Source organism: Barbatula barbatula (assembly GCF_947034865.1).
Source record: "Barbatula barbatula genome assembly, chromosome: 15".
Classification (NCBI taxonomy): Eukaryota; Metazoa; Chordata; class Actinopteri; order Cypriniformes; family Nemacheilidae; genus Barbatula; species Barbatula barbatula.
In genome coordinates this window covers 22529009-22547929 of record NC_136778.1, presented here as the reverse complement: position 1 = coordinate 22547929, position 18921 = coordinate 22529009, and the positions used below count along the sequence as shown (strand labels likewise).

Below are 18921 nucleotides of genomic sequence, written 5' to 3'. Positions count from 1 at the left end.
TAATTAATCAGCATTTTAATTAATCAGCAAAATATGCAACGTGCTTTCTCTAGAGTTAAATAAGGGAAACAGCGCCATCTATCCACTGAAAGTGTAAATGTATTCGTGTCGACAGTGAATTAGGCTAAATATCGGATTGTTTACAGAAAAGTTACGCGGATCTATTATTCATTAATTCAATTAATATTAAATTACAAAGAGAGCGTAAAAACACTGTGTAATAATTACTTTTAAATCCATTGTGTCTGACCAATTAGAGCCGTGGAAGGGGCGGGGCTGTGACTCGTGACGCGTGTTTAAGTGATTATTAAGAGTTTCCGGTTAATGGGAAACATGTTTATTTGTGTCCTTTGAGAGGAAAACACAACATGTTTTAGAGCATTAGATAGAAGTACTAGCGATTATAGAAGAATGGAGGAAAAATCAACCTCATATAATGACGGTAAAATCACTCGATATATATATATTATATAAATTAAGCAGGTTCTAAAACATAAATCATGGAAGTGTATTATTGAATATATATGTTTCCTGAGGTACTACAGTACAGAACACTATGTCATGTATATTATATGTGTATGATGTGTTGTATGTGCAGGAGCAGCGAGCTGGTTCATGAGAGTGTGCAGACTGACTGTGGCCGTGGCCATTATTAAATCCAGACCATCAGAAGGTGTCAGACACTTCATTGAATCTCTCTCTAAAACATTCAAACAGCAGGACGAGGGCTGGAAATCTAAAGCTCGTGGTCTTCAGGACGATCTGCTGCGTCTCAGACAGGAGCTCATTCTCACACGCTCGCTGCTGAAGGCTGAGAGACGCGCCGGACCACCAGACGGTAACATCTCCATGTCTGCATCTCACAGTGTGAGATCTCAGGTTCCTCAGACTTGATGAACACATTTGTTTTTCTTCCAACATATTTCGTTTTTAAACTAAACTTTGGTGTCCACGAGTTGCAGTGTTTATTTTGGACATCATCGCAGAGTGATTCTGAAAGGGTTTTTTCTGCTTCCACAGGTCAACAAGTTGTGGGACGTCTCTCTCAGGACGACACGCAACAGTTAAAGAGCGACTCCTCCGGCTGTGACATTGATATCGCCTCACACAGCGGCGAGGCTCCGTGTTTACCGCTCACTCCTCCAAACAGTCAGAATGTCATCCTTCAGGGCAGGTCGTGGCGGCAGGACTGCGGTCTGGTGAAGCACATGCAGTTCCTGCAGTGTCTGAGCGGTCTGCGTAGGGATTATGGGCCGTCGCTGTGCGTGGATGATGATGATGAGGTGGTCTGGGACTCTGTGGTACAGTTACTGGATTGTGTAATGGAGGTTTTCAGACAGGCACATGTCGGGCAGCCTGTACATCACCCAGAGCTGCTCCGTCACGCCACACAGGTGATGGCACAGACCCTCAGTGGAAAAAACACAGATCCATGGCCTTCACTTGAGCGTTTCAGTAGAATGGAAGATCTGTTGAAAGAGATGATCAGTCTACTGCTAACCAGCCATCGAGTCAATGAGGTAAGACGGAGGTATTTAAAGGGAATGTTCACCCAAAGATATGAACGTCGAAGTTATTGGTTATTATAGAAATTCGAGCTCGTGGTCTCTATAGCGTCGCCTGTGGCTCCCTTGAGAATGCAGAGTATCATTTGCATAATGCAAGAAGTTCATTTAGAATGAATTCATCAAAGTGGTTATGATGAAAGTAACTATACTCTTCAGGTTGTCTATGTATTTATTAAACACGGTTTTGAAATATTAAGCCAAAAATAAACATACGGCGGCTTATTGTATAATATTGTAAGCTAACAATAGTGCGAGCTTAAGAGGTCACAATCAGACCCCGCAACAGTAGTGTACTGGACTGTAGGCCCTTCAGTACGTCACATTAAATCAACACTTCCCCAAAGGGTGTAGGACAGAATAAACAAGAGTAGGACTTCTCTCATTGTTCTTCAACCGTCAACATTTCCTGATGCTAATCGAGACTAATGTTGTTTGTGATTAGTGCTCATTTTCCCCTTGCCCTCCTCATCACCCGTGACATGATTTGTTCATTTCCTCAGATACGCCCCTAAAAAAACAGCCTCCACAGTCCATCTGGTCACTGTCTGATGATAAAGACATTTGCTGCCCTCTGCAGGTCACGAGTGGAATTGATTTATAGTATTGTGCAGGCGCCTTTCTCTCTCTCCTGCATAAAAACCGAAATATTATTTACATTTATGCACTTGGGAGACAATTCTAGTGCCTTACAGTGCATTCAACAAGTATTGTTTTGATTTACTTAGGAAATCATACTTTTTCATATATATATATATATATATATATATATATATATATATAAGATAAATATAAAAATGAATAAATGTTTATAATTGATATTATATATAAAGATATACATGCAAATATTTCCTACATATATACATGTGTGTGGACGTGTTTTTGGACATACATTATGTAAACAAACTTTTATTCTCGGTGCGATTAATCGCTGAACAGCCCTGAGTGACAGTATACAATATATAATAAATCCTTTACTTGCAGTGCCCTCCACTAATATATTGATAAATATGAGCACAGAAGGCTGTAAAAATAAATCTGTGTTGTTTCTCCTTTTGATCTTTTATTTAGAAACATCTACAAAATCCCAACATTTCATTTAAATGAAACAATTATTTAAACAATAAAAATTCCCATTTCCAGCATCAGGGCAATAATTAAGACGTTTTGATGGACTGGAGATGTTGTAAAATCTGCCTGAAAGAGAATGTGTGTCTATTAGGGGTGTCACGGTACGCGTATTCATACCGGACCATAACAAGCTGTCACGGGCAACATTCCAAATATAGTCATCATTCCTACGGCCTACTCCCTTCCGGCCCTTTGAGATTAGACTTTGGTGTGAACGGGGCATTTGCGTGCCATTATGTAGACGTTTGGAATGCACATGGCAAAGGAAACAAACGTCAGTTTGCAAATAAACAATACAGTTTATATTTTGAAAAGTTTCATTATATAGCTTATTTTAAAAACTTTCAAATCAAGTAAAGGAAATTTATATTGATTTCTGTAAGATAAAATCTATTGTTTAGGTGATGTATTTCTATGCGGAAGTTGTTTGATGTGGTGTTGTTGTTGTTGTTGTCAATGTGAAACCCAGCTGTCTGTGTGAAGAAACACTTAACCACAGTTTGACCCTCAGATGTGATGAGACACAGCACGTTCTTCTCTTCACAACCAGACTGAAATGATGGAGACTTAATATCCAGTTATCTGTTCTGAATCCCCCACGGCTCTCCTTTAATCATGACTGTAACTACTGTATGGTCTGTGTGTAGCCCAACACAGTTTTCACTAAACCAGTGACTCCATATTTCTGCAGCTAAATGTCAAATGAAATCTAATGGAAATGTAAGTTGTAACTTAGGTTGAATGCATTGACTGAACGGCTGAAATCCAATATGTTTGGCACGTACATATTGCGTACAAAAGGACTTTAACAGAACATTAAGGAACAAAATTATTTCAACGATAAAGATTTTTATAAAGGTACCTTCTGTTTGTCCATGCAGCGCAATAAAAGTGATTTATTCTCCATCGTTGTCATTTTAAGCTACAGTACTCCTGTGAGTTTGTGCTGTGAGCCAAGAACATTACGTCTTGCACGGTTCATTGAGATTAAATATTTACTTAAACCGTCACGCACTGTGACCCCAGAAACATTACACTTGGCAGACACTTGCCTCACATGCTCTCTGTGTTTTTAATACGCTGTGGTTTTGGGGGTTTTCTCCGCTTTGCAGTTGGTTCTTTTCATTGTCTGCATGTTTGTGTGTGAGCTGATTTGTGATGATGCTGAAGGGTCAGAGGTCAGTCTGATGTGACGTCGATGTGTGTCAGTTCTCAGTGAAGGCTCTGATGTCCGAGTGTTTGATGACTCTGGGAGAAAGTCGTGGCGTGAGAGCCGCTCTCGTCAAGATGATGATGTCACACATCGTTCAGCTGGCACAACACCTGTGGGACATCTGTCAGGTACTGTCATAGAAATAACACATGTGGATTTAACTCTTTAAATCATACTGAAGTATATTTTAATAGAAACTTATACATGTTTACATTTGTTAGCATTTAATATCCAGTCCTGTGGGTTCAGTATTGACCAATAAAAGGACGAGTTGATTTGAAAAACCTCATAATGTAATGTTGACAAATATGCAGTTAGCTTAGAGTAGGCTGTCTGGACTGTAAGTGACGGCACTTTCAAATACGCCCCTAAGTATAGTCCCACCCCCTAACGCTGATTGACAGGTTTATTGAGCACTGGTTACTGTGCATGACATTGCAAACAGATGCAAAGCCATTTTTACAGTCTCCATATGCCACACAAAGGGAGTCAAATAGCAGATGGGTGTGTGATTCTCAGGAAGTCTTGTATTCAAGATGTCAAACGTGATTTTCAAAAAACCGCTTACATCAACATATTTCCACAGAAAGGAAAACTGTTCTTGCCTAGGCATGGATGAATCATAAGTACATGAAAATGACATATCGTGAGCCTCAAACACTATCGTTTCCTCCATCTTACGTAAGTCTCATGGATACAAAAGACCACTGAAAACTAGACCAATCCCAACATAACACCGACTGTGACGCTACAGTCCTGATGTACGCCCCCAACGTTGCATATACCTGCCCATGTTCAAGGCCGGCCGGACGTGCGCAGCCGAATCATCAGAAGTTCTGCAGGTATTGTGAGTAGGGTTGCGCCATGTCTACCAAATAGAACAGTGTACATTACCCAGTGAAACCTCGCTTTCGACGATGACATCGTTGTCTTCTTTAAACAAGCTGCAATGTTATGCAGTGAGGCGCGTCTAGGCGCGAGCTGCGCAGAGTCACGTCTTCTTTTTACTTGTAAAGTCTGACGCGTCTGATCTGTATCGTGCAAGTTTATAAGCCCCTTAAGCCTTGTTTATACTGTACAATGCAATTTGAAGCACAGAGTCACATAATGAAAGTGAAAGGGACAGTTTTTCCAACCTGGAAAAACTATATAAATAAAGTTGTATTGTATTGTATAGCACGGTTTTAAAACAACCGAAGTTGACAATAAAAAGACAAAGTATAAGAAATAGGCACGATAAAGCATAAAATAGAAGTTGACTTATGCGCATGCTCCTTCTCCCGCTCTCCTTGGTTGATGCGTGGGCGTGCCTTTCCAGGAGATTTGTCCAATAAGGGACTCAGAAAAGTTGTTACGTCACGATTTTTCATGTTCGAAAAAAACTTTCCGAAACCTGTACGAACGAAATACTACGTAATTACGTCCAACTTGATTTTTGACCATGTCAAGCATGAGAATTCAGCTCATTTAACATTCTAAAGAAGTCAGAATGCATGAAACACTGTTGCAGGGCCGCTTAGTTTAGAAACATAAAAACACATTATTTTTTGATCGATTGACAGCACTAAAATAAGCATGTTAAATAAAATAAAGAGTCTATACATTTCACTATACGTGTGCGATTAATCGCACGAAAAGAGTAAGATTAATCGCAATACATTTTTTATCTATTGACAGCCCTCGTCACAATACAATATATTGAAGATTACCATATTTATTTACAACATAATTACAATATATTGCAATACTTTTTCAAGTAAACATTTTAAAAGAAAATAGATTTGAAAATACAACTTGCTGTGGACCTCCTGAGTATTTTTTTTTACATCCTACCAATAGAATCCATCACATCCCAATGAACATAACTATAGTTTCCATTCAAACTTATACAATTTTCATTATAACCATTAAATCCATTACATTTTTTATTCTGTTTCTATATTTTTTTCAGAGAGGTTGTTTTGGCTGCTCTTCGTGTTAATGTCAGTTTGTGCATTCTTTAGATTACATTTTAGGAGACGGAATATTTGGTTACTCAGTTATTGAGTGACAGCAGAGCAGGTAACAACTATATTCTCATTGTCCATCGATTAAAAAAGAACTCTGTGACTGCTCCAAATCAAGCATCACAATGAACACATTTCAACACGAATCTTTAAAATCAAAAAGCACACACGTCTGCTCTGGATGCGGGACCGCCATTCTTGCTCTCGCTTGAGAAAATGGCTGCATGTACTGTATATGATGTTAAAACGTGATTTTAATAAATGCATCGATAGTAGAGGTTGGACTATTGATATACTATTGTGAAACAAAATATTGCAATAGTTTTCTGTAGTGATATTTTTGCACGGCCCTAGTATTTTAATGTTACTCGGTTTAGTTTACAACACATAATGCGACAAATGAGGACGCATTACGGTAATTCTGCAGAAAAAAATATAAAATACATAAATAATTCTTTGCCATGTTAAAATGATGCTGTGTGCAAGGTAAAAAAATACAATTATGTTTACTGTTATGAGTTTTTTTGTTATCAAATGATATGCTTTATAATTAAAATCTTGACTGTCACAATGTTTTCGAGACTTTCAGATGAATGATGATAGTCATAACGTTTTGAAAAGGGGATTTGCTTTTCTATTCAAAATTTGGCAGAAATGTTCCAATTTGTCATTAGTTTTACAACTAAAAATAACACAGTTTGAGTTTTTCTTTAGCTACAAAACGTCATTCCCAAAGTTACATTTGTGTTATTCCAGAGTCTTGACGGGTTGTTTTAAAATGTGAAATAAATCTCTAGTAATGGTAGTTTTTGTCTTGTTCAGAGTTCTTCCGGTCATCAGATGAATTGGATCTGCTATGAGAATTCTTTCTATGTGTTCTGGCTGTTGGAGCAGCTGTCTGCAGACGCTGATGTGGAGCATGAGCTCATAAGCCAGCTGGAAACTGGAGCGTTCGCTCTCTCAGACGAGTTTCCTCTCTTCTCTCTCTACATGTGGAGGATCGGCGGTCTCTACAGAACTACTGGCGTGAGACCCGATGAGACAGAATGTTCCTGAGAGCTGGAATACACACATAAGCTTAAAAAAACATGTCCATTACATCATATCTCTTTCTGAACAAGATGTGAAAAAAGAAACCATTAGTTACTGTTGTTCTCTTTAAACGTTTTTGTGTTCATATAGGGTCTGCTCTCCTTTTTATAGAGTTGTGTTTCTTTAAAAGCACATTTAAAATAGGTTGGGTGTGTCTGTATTTGACTTAAAGGAACAGTTCACCCAAAAATGAGCATTTATTCAGGTTCTGAGGGCGAGTACATGACAGAATTGAGATATTTGGTTGAACTGTCCCTTTAACCGTGGGTTGAAACAAACCTGCATTTAGTTTTTAGTGTGCTGACATTGACTCATGTGTTATTGTTGTGAGTTTTCTGTAGTGTATGTGTGCTGTGTTTTTATTTCCACCACATCATCTCACAGCAATCGGTCACATATGGTTTTAATTTGAAATGAAATCCACTTCACGCTTTGCTCTACACTTACTTTTAAGGCCGTCATTTTAGATATGTTTAACATACTGTATATGTTTCACTTGTGTCTGACCCTGTTATATAAACACTGGAATTGGCTGTTTGCCTTTAAGATTTGAGTTTAAACACTGTTATGATTGGCTCACACTTTTTCCGAAGAAAATAACCAGCAGAGCCACAGACTGATCCTGAATCAGCTCTACAGCCACAAACATCACAGCAGTCTGTTCATGTAAGTTATTCATCAAATACTCTGTATATATATATATATATGATAATTTTCAAACCAGTGTTGGGTCAAAAAGGGCCGGTCCCAACCGTTGGGTTGTTTTACAAACACTTTCTGGGTTCATTGAAGCCAACGGTTGTGTTTGTTTCTTTTTTTGACCCAACACTGTTGAAAATAACCCAGAATGTTTTAATGTGATACTATACAACACTGCATTCATGACATGACCACAAAATACTGTAAACGTTTACTGCATCTATTATGTATACAGACATTACTGTTACATTTCCACCATTTTACTATTACATCTTCAGTCTGAACTTAAAATATCAATTCTCTGAAATTGTATTTATTACCATTGTATTGAACAATGTGTTTATATTTTCCAAAACCCCTTCAGTCCAGACATCAGAAACATATCTATGCACGAGTTTTCTATATAAAAAAAGTAATTATGAGTAATTGATGAGACTTTTTTAATACCCAACAAATGAAGAAGGAAGGCTCTATATAAAACAGTTATAATTTTTTCCTCTGCCCTTTTATGAGGAATATAGACCGTTATGGATATGGCCGTTCTTAAAGCTGAACTTAGCTGACTTTATGAAATCGTTTGTATTTTTTTAAATAAAAAATGCTTAGAAATCACATGGAAATTAAACCCACAAATACTGACTGAACAGTATTATGAAAACCTTTTTTTCCACAGTGAGGTGAATGGACCTCTCAGTAATGACTTTTGTCTAATATAGGATCTGACTCTCTTATGAAACAGCCTTCCTTGTATTGTCTGACATTCCTACAATACTGTAACTGATTAAACTCGCACTTAACCTTTATTCAGTCACATTTTTCTGTTAAACTGCTGTAACAAAGTCATGAAATATTACAGTAAAGCTGCTTTAAAACGATGTGTGTATTGTTAACAGTGGTACACAACGTGAGTGATTTTTGGTTGGTATAAAACCCTTAAATTTACTATGATTTTAAAAGAGTACCCATAATATAAACATGATATTTCTAGTAATACAGCAACTTCTTTACCATAACCTAGCCTTCTTTTTTATCCTTTTTGTGAAATATTGAGCTTAGAAGTGCCTTTCAAATACATTATATTTTAAACTTTTTGTTTTTAATAAGTCTCTCCAATAAATACTACTTGTTGGTTTTGACACTAATAAAGACCCATAAAGTGCCTCCCCTTATGAGACTATATGATTCAATCATAAAAGCTATAGTTGTTTATTTGTAGTCAAAAAAGTAACTACATATTTACACCTCAAATATAATAGTTCAAGCATATTTATAGTAAAACTATGGCAATACAAATGGTTATAATTATGCCAAAATAAATTATTCTTGCACTTGTACTAGCTATAATAAAATATATTGTAGTAATTGCCACACGTTGTTCTGTATTCTGTGGTAAATACTGTAGTATCATTTAATAGCACTATTTGGTGACATTATTATTGTCAAACAGGAATTCAATATAAAAACAAGAATGTACTTGAAAAAGGACCTGTATATATCAAGCTGTATATTTCACAAAGATGATAAGTGAAACATGGTTCACATCCTGATATCACACTCACATGCTATAATATTGTTTACATTGCACTACAGGGCTGCATGCATGACTGAACTGTACACACCAGTACTTCATGTTATCTGCTTTACTGGACTGTTTACACACGCACAGCATCATTTGCACTCTATACTGCTCACTAGCACATCTGAAATATTATACTGAATGCTCACTTGCACTAATGGACCACTTTCATTACTGCACTAACCTATCTACTGCACTGTAACTATTAACTGCATCTACTCATCTACTGCACTGCAACTATTAACTGCATCTACTCATCTACTGCACTGCAACTATTAACTGCATCTACTCATCTACTGCACTGTAACTATTAACTGCATCTACTCATCTACTGCACTGTAACTATTAACTGCATCTACTCATCTACTGCACTGCAACTATTAACTGCATCTACTCATCTACTGCACTGCAACTATTAACTGCATCTACTCATCTACTGCACTGCAACTATTAACTGCATCTACTCATCTACTGCACTGCAACTATTAACTGCATCTACTCATCTACTGCACTGCAACTATTAACTGCATCTACTCATCTACTGCACTGTAACTATTAACTGCATCTACTCATCTACTGCACTGTAACTATTAACTGCATCTACTCATCTACTGCACTGTAACTATTAACTGCATCTACTCATCTACTGCACTGTAACTATTAACTGCATCTACTCATCTACTGCACTGCAACTATTAACTGCATCTACTCATCTACTGCACTGCAACTATTAACTGCATCTACTCATCTACTGCACTGCAACTATTAACTGCATCTACTCATCTACTGCACTGCAACTATTAACTGCATCTACTCATCTACTGCACTGCAACTATTAACTGCATCTACTCATCTACTGCACTGCAACTATTAACTGCATCTACTCATCTACTGCACTGTAACTATTAACTGCATCTACTCATCTACTGCACTGTAACTATTAACTGCATCTACTCATCTACTGCACTGTAACTATTAACTGCATCTACTCATCTACTGCACTGTAACTATTAACTGCATCTACTCATCTACTGCACTGTAACTATTAACTGCATCTACTCATCTACTGCACTGTAACTATTAACTGCATCTACTCATCTACTGCACTGTAACTATTAACTGCATCTACTCATCTACTGCACTGTAACTATTAACTGCATCTACTCATCTACTGCACTGTAACTATTAACTGCATCTACTCATCTACTGCACTGTAACTATTAACTGCATCTACTCATCTACTGCACTGTAACTATTAACTGCATCTACTCATCTACTGCACTGCAACTATTAACTGCATCTACTCATCTACTGCACTGCAACTATTAACTGCATCTACTCATCTACTGCACTGCAACTATTAACTGCATCTACTCATCTACTGCACTGCAACTATTAACTGCATCTACTCATCTACTGCACTGCAACTATTAACTGCATCTACTCATCTACTGCACTGTAACTATTAACTGCATCTACTCATCTACTGCACTGCAACTATTAACTGCATCTACTCATCTACTGCACTGCAACTATTAACTGCATCTACTCATCTACTGCACTGTAACTATTAACTGCATCTACTCATCTACTGCACTGCAACTATTAACTGCATCTACTCATCTACTGCACTGCAACTATTAACTGCATCTACTCATCTACTGCACTGCAACTATTAACTGCATCTACTCATCTTCTGCACTGTAACTATTAACTGCATCTACTCATCTACTGCACTGCAACTATTAACTGCATCTACTCATCTACTGCACTGTAACTATTAACTGCATCTACTCATCTACTGCACTGCAACTATTAACTGCATCTACTCATCTACTGCACTGTAACTATTAACTGCATCTACTCATCTACTGCACTGTAACTATTAACTGCATCTACTCATCTACTGCACTGTAACTATTAACTGCATCTACTCATCTACTGCACTGTAACTATTAACTGCATCTACTCATCTACTGCACTGTAACTTCAATATCTGCATTTACTAATCTACTGCACTGTAACCTTATTAACTGCATTTACTCGTCTTCTGGACTGCACCTTTACTAACTGCATCAACTCATATACTGCACCGTAACTTCAATAACTGCATTTACTCATCTACTGCACTGTAACCTTATTAACTGCATTTACTCGTCTTCTGGACTGCACCTTTACTAACTGCATTAACTAATATACTGCACTGTAACTTCAATAACTGCATTTACTCATCTACTGCACTGTAACCTTATTAACTGCATTTACTCGTCTTCTGGACTGCACCTTTACTAACTGCATTAACTAATATACTGCACTGTAACTTCAATAACTGCATTTACTCATCTACTGCACTGTAACCATATTAACTGCATTTACTCGTCTTCTAGACTGCACCTTTACTAACTGCATTAACTCATATACTGCACCGTAACTTTAATAACCGCATGAACTCATATACTGAGGTCTATAATTTATGCACACTTAAGCCACTTGCACTACTGTTTATTATCTGTTCATATCCACCTGTACATTAATGTTCATAGTATATAGCCATCTGTATATATTGTTCATAGAAAATACCTACTGTCATATTTTCATAGAACATACCTGCTGTATAGTATTTTCTCACTATTGTATTCTGTATTTATTCTAACTGTATATCCTGCACTTGCTAATTGCACTTCTAGTTAGACCTAAACTACATTTCGTTACACTGTAATGACAATAAAGTAGAATCTAATCTAAAATATCTGACAGACAGTTTGTACCATATTCAATACTAAAGTTCTGCGGATGTGAGTTAAACGTACAGTAATTGCAGACAATCTCAATTGCTTTCCAATTTGGCATCTTGATTGTTTGCTCGGGAAGTTACACAATCATGTAAACAGTCATTTTGCGTGGCGTGTGTGGCTCTGGAGATCCGCCTCTACAGCTGTGGCTGCGGCTGACTCGCGGCTGACTCGCGTCAGAAGGACTGCTGCTCGGTCATGATGCGGCGGCTCTTCGCGTTTCTCGTGCTGTGGATTCACGGTCGGATGTGCAGATGTGAGTTTGAGCTCACTCTCCTCCACACCAATGATGTCCACGCGCGCGTGGAGGAGACGAACAAAGACTCCGGCAAATGCAACTCCAATAGTTCGTGTTTCGCCGGAGTTGCACGAAGATACACGAAGATCCGAGAAATCCGCGGCGCGGAGAAGAACGTCCTGCTGCTGGACGCGGGCGATCAGTTTCAAGGCACCGTCTGGTTTAACTATTACAAAGGCGCAGAAGCGGCGCATTTCATGAATAAACTCGGATACGATGCCATGGTGAGGAAATTCAGTCTTGTTTAAGAATAAACTTTATGACTATTGGTCCTTTAGGAAAAGAGTTGAGAGTTGTTTCTTATGAAGATGACCCATGGATTTAAAAATAAGCAGTTACCTTAAATATATGAACATAGTGAAATATTTACATCTTAAACTTTCGTCAAAGTTTATAAACCACTTGCAAAAAGTATACAAATGTAAGTTTTTATTTAGCAGGCAATCTGCCTTTAAAGTGACAGTTCACCCAAAAATCTGATTCTGTCATGGTTTCATTTTGACTAGATGTCAGTCTTTATTTAGTGGAACACAAAAGAAGATATTTGGTGAAATATTTGGTTTTGTGTTCGTACAGATTAAGTCAAGTCAGCTTTATTTATATAGCGCTTTTGACAATTTTCATTTTTACAAAGCAGCTGTACAAGGAAACATTGACTATAAGCAAAACATATAACGAAACACAGGTCAAATATCAGACAGACTATACATTCATAAATGCAGTGTTCATTAAATAAAACTATAACTTTTTATTTATTTATTGGCAATGTGGTTCAGTGTTGTTTGGTTATCAACATTCTTCAAAATATCTTCTGATGTGTTAAAGAAGTCTGGAATGACGTGCGGGGAAATAAATGATAAAATAATGTTTTTTATTCATTTAAAAAGATTATTCTCATCAAAGTTTGTGTGTGGATAAAAAGTAGAAAAGAGATAGAAGTCAGAACTGATCGGTCAGGTGTTTAATTCAGATTCGATTCTTAAAGATGGCTTCATATCTGCTGATCTTGTAGCAGCGGGCAGATCATTACACAAATGTGGAACAGATCCAGGTACTCGAGAGGGGTTGTTTCTCTTTTTGTGATCGTGGCACCACAAGACGGTGTTTGTTTGCAGAGCGCAGAGATCTGGCGGGTACATAAGTCTGTATTAGCGAGTGAACTTAAGAGGGTGCCAAACCAGTGGTGGTCTTGTTGGCCAAGAGCAGAGCGACTATAGGGAGCCAATGTAACTTAATGAAGAGAAGACTGACGTGTGCTCTCTTCGGTTCATTGAAGACCACTCTCACCGCTGCATTCTGGATCATCTCTAGAGGTTTGGTTGTGCAGGCTGGGAGTCCAGCCAGTAGCGCTTTGCAATAGTCCAGACCGGACAGAACAAGAGCCTGGACTTGCGTAACGTGCTCAGATAGGAAAGGTCTAATTTTCCTGATGTTGTAGAGGATGAATGTATAGGACCGGGTGGCGCTGGCAACATGATTTGTTAAGTTAAGCTGATCATCGGTTACCACTCCAAGCTTTCTGGCCGTTCTGGAAGGTGTGACGGTCTATGAGCCTGGTTGAATGGAGAGGTTGTGATACATACATGTATATGTATACAATATATATTAGACTAATCAGTCTTATTTTTCAGATTATTGCTAACTTAATCTACCTTTTTGTAAAACTAGTCGGTCACTCGAAGTTCTTGTTTTACTTTCGGTTGGATATCATAACAGGATTCAAAGGTGTGTCATGTTTTATGACGGATCATTCGTTCAGTTTTTAATAGACAAACAGGATAATAAGACACATGTAAAACTGATTGACAACTAATGAGTCTGAGAAATGTAGTGTGCTATAGCCGTCCGGGTGATGTGGGGAGTGCCTCAGGTGGAACACAAGGGCACAGGTGACGGGTGTGACGGTAACTGTGTATTTTAGGAAACAGAAAGAATTCCAAGTAAATAAACAAATGACAAACATCTGCAATACGTTTGCAAGCATTCTCGACAGAACACATACACAAAGTTCATAAATGCTTCAGCTTCCCGTTCTATTAACATGTCATAGCACTCAAAAAATATAAATTGATTGGCTTATATTTTCAAAGTCTCATGTGACCCTGTGATAAAACTAAACCTCTCAACTTATTAACCTCACAGGTGACATTGGAGAACCAAACTTTACACTGCATGCTTCCACAATGTAAGCAAAGAAGACGTTGTGAAATAAGCAGTTACGATGTTGTACACTGTTTTTTCTTTTGGTTTGTAATGCCTGGTACTCGTGATATTTAAGGCAAGACCTCGTATCCGGTTCAGGGGTCAAATGCGACAGCGGCTGAATGAGCGTGTTGTGTTCAGATGTTAAATCGGTTCCAGCACAACACTTTGAATACATTGCTGCTCTGACGTACAGCGCTCCACAACATTACTGAAGCAAGAATGTTGAATGTTTAAAACTCTGAACAACCATTCATAGAGCAACTTCGCCACGAACCACACGTTGCTTTCTGATTCATTCACGCTTCCATCGTCAGGACGGTTTTTCCATCATTATAAGTGCCCAAGGGACTCCATGTCCGTTCTGTCATTGACGTAATATTGGGCAGGAATGGACGGCGGTTCTTCTGGACGTGTCACAGGAGTCTTCATTACACTGGACACGGCACCTGCACAGGTGTTGTGGGACTCACACAAAAACACAAAAGGTGTTTCCCACATGTAGTGTTCAATGGTAACCGTCTCATCCACCGTCAACAGAGTTTAGACACGCTTGAGTGAATCCTCTTAACATTTAGTGAACAGTGAGAACGAACAATAAACAACGTGAGAAACGTGGAATGGTTATTGTAAGTGAAAAGCCTCACTTTTAGTAAGCGTCTGTGAACATATCTCAGAGTAAACCTGTCTCTAAAGTACAGTTTCTGTACTCTACAGTTTTCGAAACAGCTGGTCTATTCAACGTTGACTCATTGGATGAACGGCTTTTCAAAGCGGTTATGAAAGCAAAATTATAAGAAATGAAAAAAGTATGTCACAAAAAGCCAAACCAGTTATTAAACAGTATCATTCAATGTGTAACATTTAAGTCAATTTGGAGACTTTTATGGAGCTATGAATGGTCAAATAAACACACTGTTAAAAGTAAAGGCAGTGATTATAGTTTTAAGAGTGCAGTTACACATCACATTATATAGTGTGTGCTTACAATCTGATGCAATCTCATAAATTCATCCTGCATTTTAGTTATAAAAAGTGACTTTTTCTCTTAATACGTTTCCCTGTTAAACTCTCTGATGCGTCTGCAATCTTTACACGTTCTGTAAATCCTAATAAATAAAATTACATTTGCCTATAGAAACAGCACGACATCTGTAAATTACATAAATATAAAAGAAAATAGTTAGCACATTAAATGTATAATGGAGACTTTTGTAATTTACTGTTTAATATTACTTTAAAAAAATGATGTGATCCTGGACCACAAATCCAATCATATTGATCCATTTTTTCTAAATTGGGATTTATACATTATCTGAAAGCTGAACAAATACGCTTTCCAGTGATGTATGGTTTATTAGGAGATAAAACTATTTGAAAATAATGTTTGTTTTAACGCTCCGGGGTCAAAAATACAAACTTGTGTATAGTAAGAAAAACTTCAATTGTAGAAAACTAAATGCACAAACACCTTCATACTCTTCCAGATGTGTTTATTAATGATAGGCTAACACAAAATCTTGTGGTAGAACTTACAGTGGAGGTAACATGCTTTTTCATGCATTCTGACTTCTTTACACTGTTAAACGTGCTGGCTTGTTAAGCTTAACATGGTCAACTTGATAAAAAGCGAGTTAAAAGTATCACTAGTATTTCTGTGCTGGATTCACTCCGTCAGGGTTCCTACAGGTTTCAGAAAGTTTTTTTCATCCCCGTTTTGTAACAAAGGTTCGTCGTCCCTTATTGGACAAATTTCCTGGAAAAACACGCCCATGCGTCAACCAAGGAAAGCGAAAAAGAGGAGCACGCGCACACGTAAACCGGCCGGAGCAAAAGTTCTTCCGAAGATCTGTGTTTGTTTGTTCACATAATCGCAAATATTTTGACCGAGATGGAGATCCCGTTTTTTTTCCACGATTACTCATTAACCTTTAAAACAACATAGAAAATAAAGAAACTTGAGTTTTAAACTCTGAATTTCTATGAAAATAAATAAGAAATAGCACTGCTGAAGCGCTGTAAAGGAAAGGTGAAGGAAGAAAAGAGAGGATCCTTGCTAAATAGAATGCGGCAGAATAATCGTTTACCTCCATTATTAGTTTTTTTAACTGATGAAGGACAAAACTGAGGATTACGATGAATTTTTCGAGTAATTGCACAGCACCAATATAAACGGTGGATATAATGCTGGATTTGGAGATGGTTTGAAACTGATAGATGGCGCCGCCCCAGTGCTGAAGAGGCCAGACATGAACCGCACGAGGCAAGTGAAACTAAGTCATATGTCTGTGTTCTGCAATCGCCGTGTACGTGCATACTTTAAAAAACAACACAAACTTATTGTGAATTAATGCGATGTTGATTTTGTGCTCATGCTGTAGTTCCGCTCCCCTGCCCGCCTGGTCTTTTTCTGGAAATAATAGTAAAGCTGTATCATTCTTTTATATACTTGATGCGAAACTAGTGCACAGGTCCTCAAGATTAACATGAGATTGACAGAAACCACGTGGTTACCTCATCTTTAAGTTAAATGTATGACATTACTGTAGTCGAGTGTTGAATATTCAGACCCTACAGCACAGCACCTATCATTAGAGTAAAGTTCTCAGAGCTCAGGGAGTCCTACAGATACCTTGCATAATATGTACAATAATCTGTACATTAATTGCAATATCTGATGCAAAACCTACATATTGAATAGATATTGAATGTTGCTGTATTTGTGGGTGCATTGCTATGGCTGTGCAGTTTCCGCAATGTACGTTTTACTGTATACTGTCTTTCAAATCTGTTTCTTCAGGCCATAGGAAATCATGAGTTTGACAACGGTGTGGACGGCCTTGTGAAACCTTTCCTTCTGAAAGTTAACTGCAGCGTTCTCAGCGCGAATATCAAAGCTGATAAAACAATGGCTCCTCGCATCAGCGGCTACTACCTTCCGTATAAGATTTTCACTCTTAACTCAGAGAAAGTGGGTGTTGTCGGGTACACATCAGTGGAGACCCCCACTCTGTCTTTACCTGGTAAACTATTTCTTAACATCACCTCGCATAATGGCCACTGCAGCGATTGTTTGTTTTTAATGTCATTTCTGTGCTTTTACAGGTCCTGGTCTTGTGTTTGAGGATGAAGTCACTGCTCTTCAGACAGAAGTGGAAAAACTCACAGTTCTGGGCGTTAATAAGATCATTGCTCTCGGACATTCTGGATTTGAAGCAGACCAAAAGATTGCCAAGCAGGTTCGAGGCGTGGATGTTGTGATTGGAGGACACAGCAATACTTTCTTGTACACAGGTATGAAATATGCCCTCACCTTATGATTTATATAGAAAACCACTTCATAGATGATGTTTGAAAGATGTTTTGTGTGAGATGCCTTTTGAAAGGCAAAAGAAACGTGTAGGTTTAGGGGAGGGGCTTAATTTGGGGCTTTCTAATAATCTACAATTTTGTATGACTCACATCATGTGGGTTCAGTACAGAGCTGGTGAAACACACCAGATGTCAACGTTTCTGTTGGATTTAGAAAGTGATGGTAGAATTTGGTAGTCTTATTTAATTAACACTGCATATAGGAATTTATTGTGTGTCTGATATTTGACCTGTGTTTTGAATTCCATAACCTTTTATGTTTTACTTATAGTCATTTTTTTCTTGTACAGCTGCTTTGTAACAATGAAAATTGTAAAAAGCGCTATATAAATAAAGCTGACTTGACTTGACTTGACTTGATGGAAACCTGCCAGGATCGCTTCATTTGCGGTTTACTCGTGTTGTTTGGTGCCTTTGTAAGTCGTGCTGTAGGGTGGATATCCTTTATTTTACGGGTGAACCAGATCGAAAAGCCAGGATATTAAAGAGATTTACACCAATAATCTTCCTAGTCCCTAGTAAACGCTCAGAACACCACAGCAACCACACTCTGTCAGTGTGTTTCAATATATGAAAATGTTTTATTTAATATGAAGAGTAAAATCAGATGAATCAGTTTATATTATACAGTAAAAAGTTTATATAATGCATCAATTAAAGTGTAAAACCTAACAATGAAATTCACTCAATGTGAATAAGTTTTAGTCTAAATTTTGCTTATTTTTTTAAGTTAAGTTAGTTCAATTCAATTCAATTTGATTTATATAGCCCTTTTCACTATTTGCATTGTTCCAAAGCAGCTTTACAGGGGAAAAATAAGAAAAACACAAAAAAGGTAAAACACAGAACATGAATAGTTTAACTTGTTATAAAAAAAGACCAAGTAAATAATATCTAATGTCAGCAGTCTCTAATAACGTAGCGCTAGACAAAGGATGACAAAACAAACGCTTTCATCTAAAATCTAAATAATCG

At 37.7% G+C, this 18921-nt stretch overlaps 2 protein-coding genes across 2 annotated transcripts in view; both read left to right on the top strand.

Annotated features, from left to right (window-relative positions):
- The first annotated feature begins 285 nt into the window (after positions 1-285).
- Positions 286-8574, top strand: mei4 (meiosis-specific, MEI4 homolog). The gene is made up of 5 exons (XM_079474798.1): positions 286-442; positions 599-838; positions 1021-1520; positions 3906-4037; positions 6738-8574. The coding sequence occupies exons 1-5, from the start codon at positions 412-414 to the stop codon at positions 6969-6971; spliced, it is 1137 nt and encodes a 378-aa protein (XP_079330924.1). The 5' UTR covers positions 286-411; the 3' UTR covers positions 6972-8574.
- A 3663-nt stretch (positions 8575-12237) lies between these two features.
- nt5e (5'-nucleotidase, ecto (CD73)) overlaps positions 12238-18921 on the top strand; it is a 13500-nt gene continuing 6816 nt past the window's right edge. The window contains exons 1-3 of the mRNA XM_079474774.1: positions 12238-12596; positions 17375-17597; positions 17680-17868. Of these exons, the coding sequence (XP_079330900.1) occupies positions 12273-12596; positions 17375-17597; positions 17680-17868 (736 nt within the window). The 5' untranslated portion in view covers positions 12238-12272. The remainder of the gene's footprint in view (positions 12597-17374; positions 17598-17679; positions 17869-18921) is intronic.

What these genes read in the sequence shown, in the direction of transcription:
- mei4 (XM_079474798.1), top strand. Translation starts at nt 412, where the DNA reads ATGGAGGAAAAATCAACCTCATATAATGACG. An exon ending in ACGCGCCGGACCACCAGACG is followed by an intron (nt 839 to 1,020) that starts GTAACATCTCCA and finishes CTGCTTCCACAG; the next exon opens with GTCAACAAGTTGTGGGACGT. An exon ending in ACCTGTGGGACATCTGTCAG is followed by an intron (nt 4,038 to 6,737) that starts GTACTGTCATAG and finishes TGTCTTGTTCAG; the next exon opens with AGTTCTTCCGGTCATCAGAT.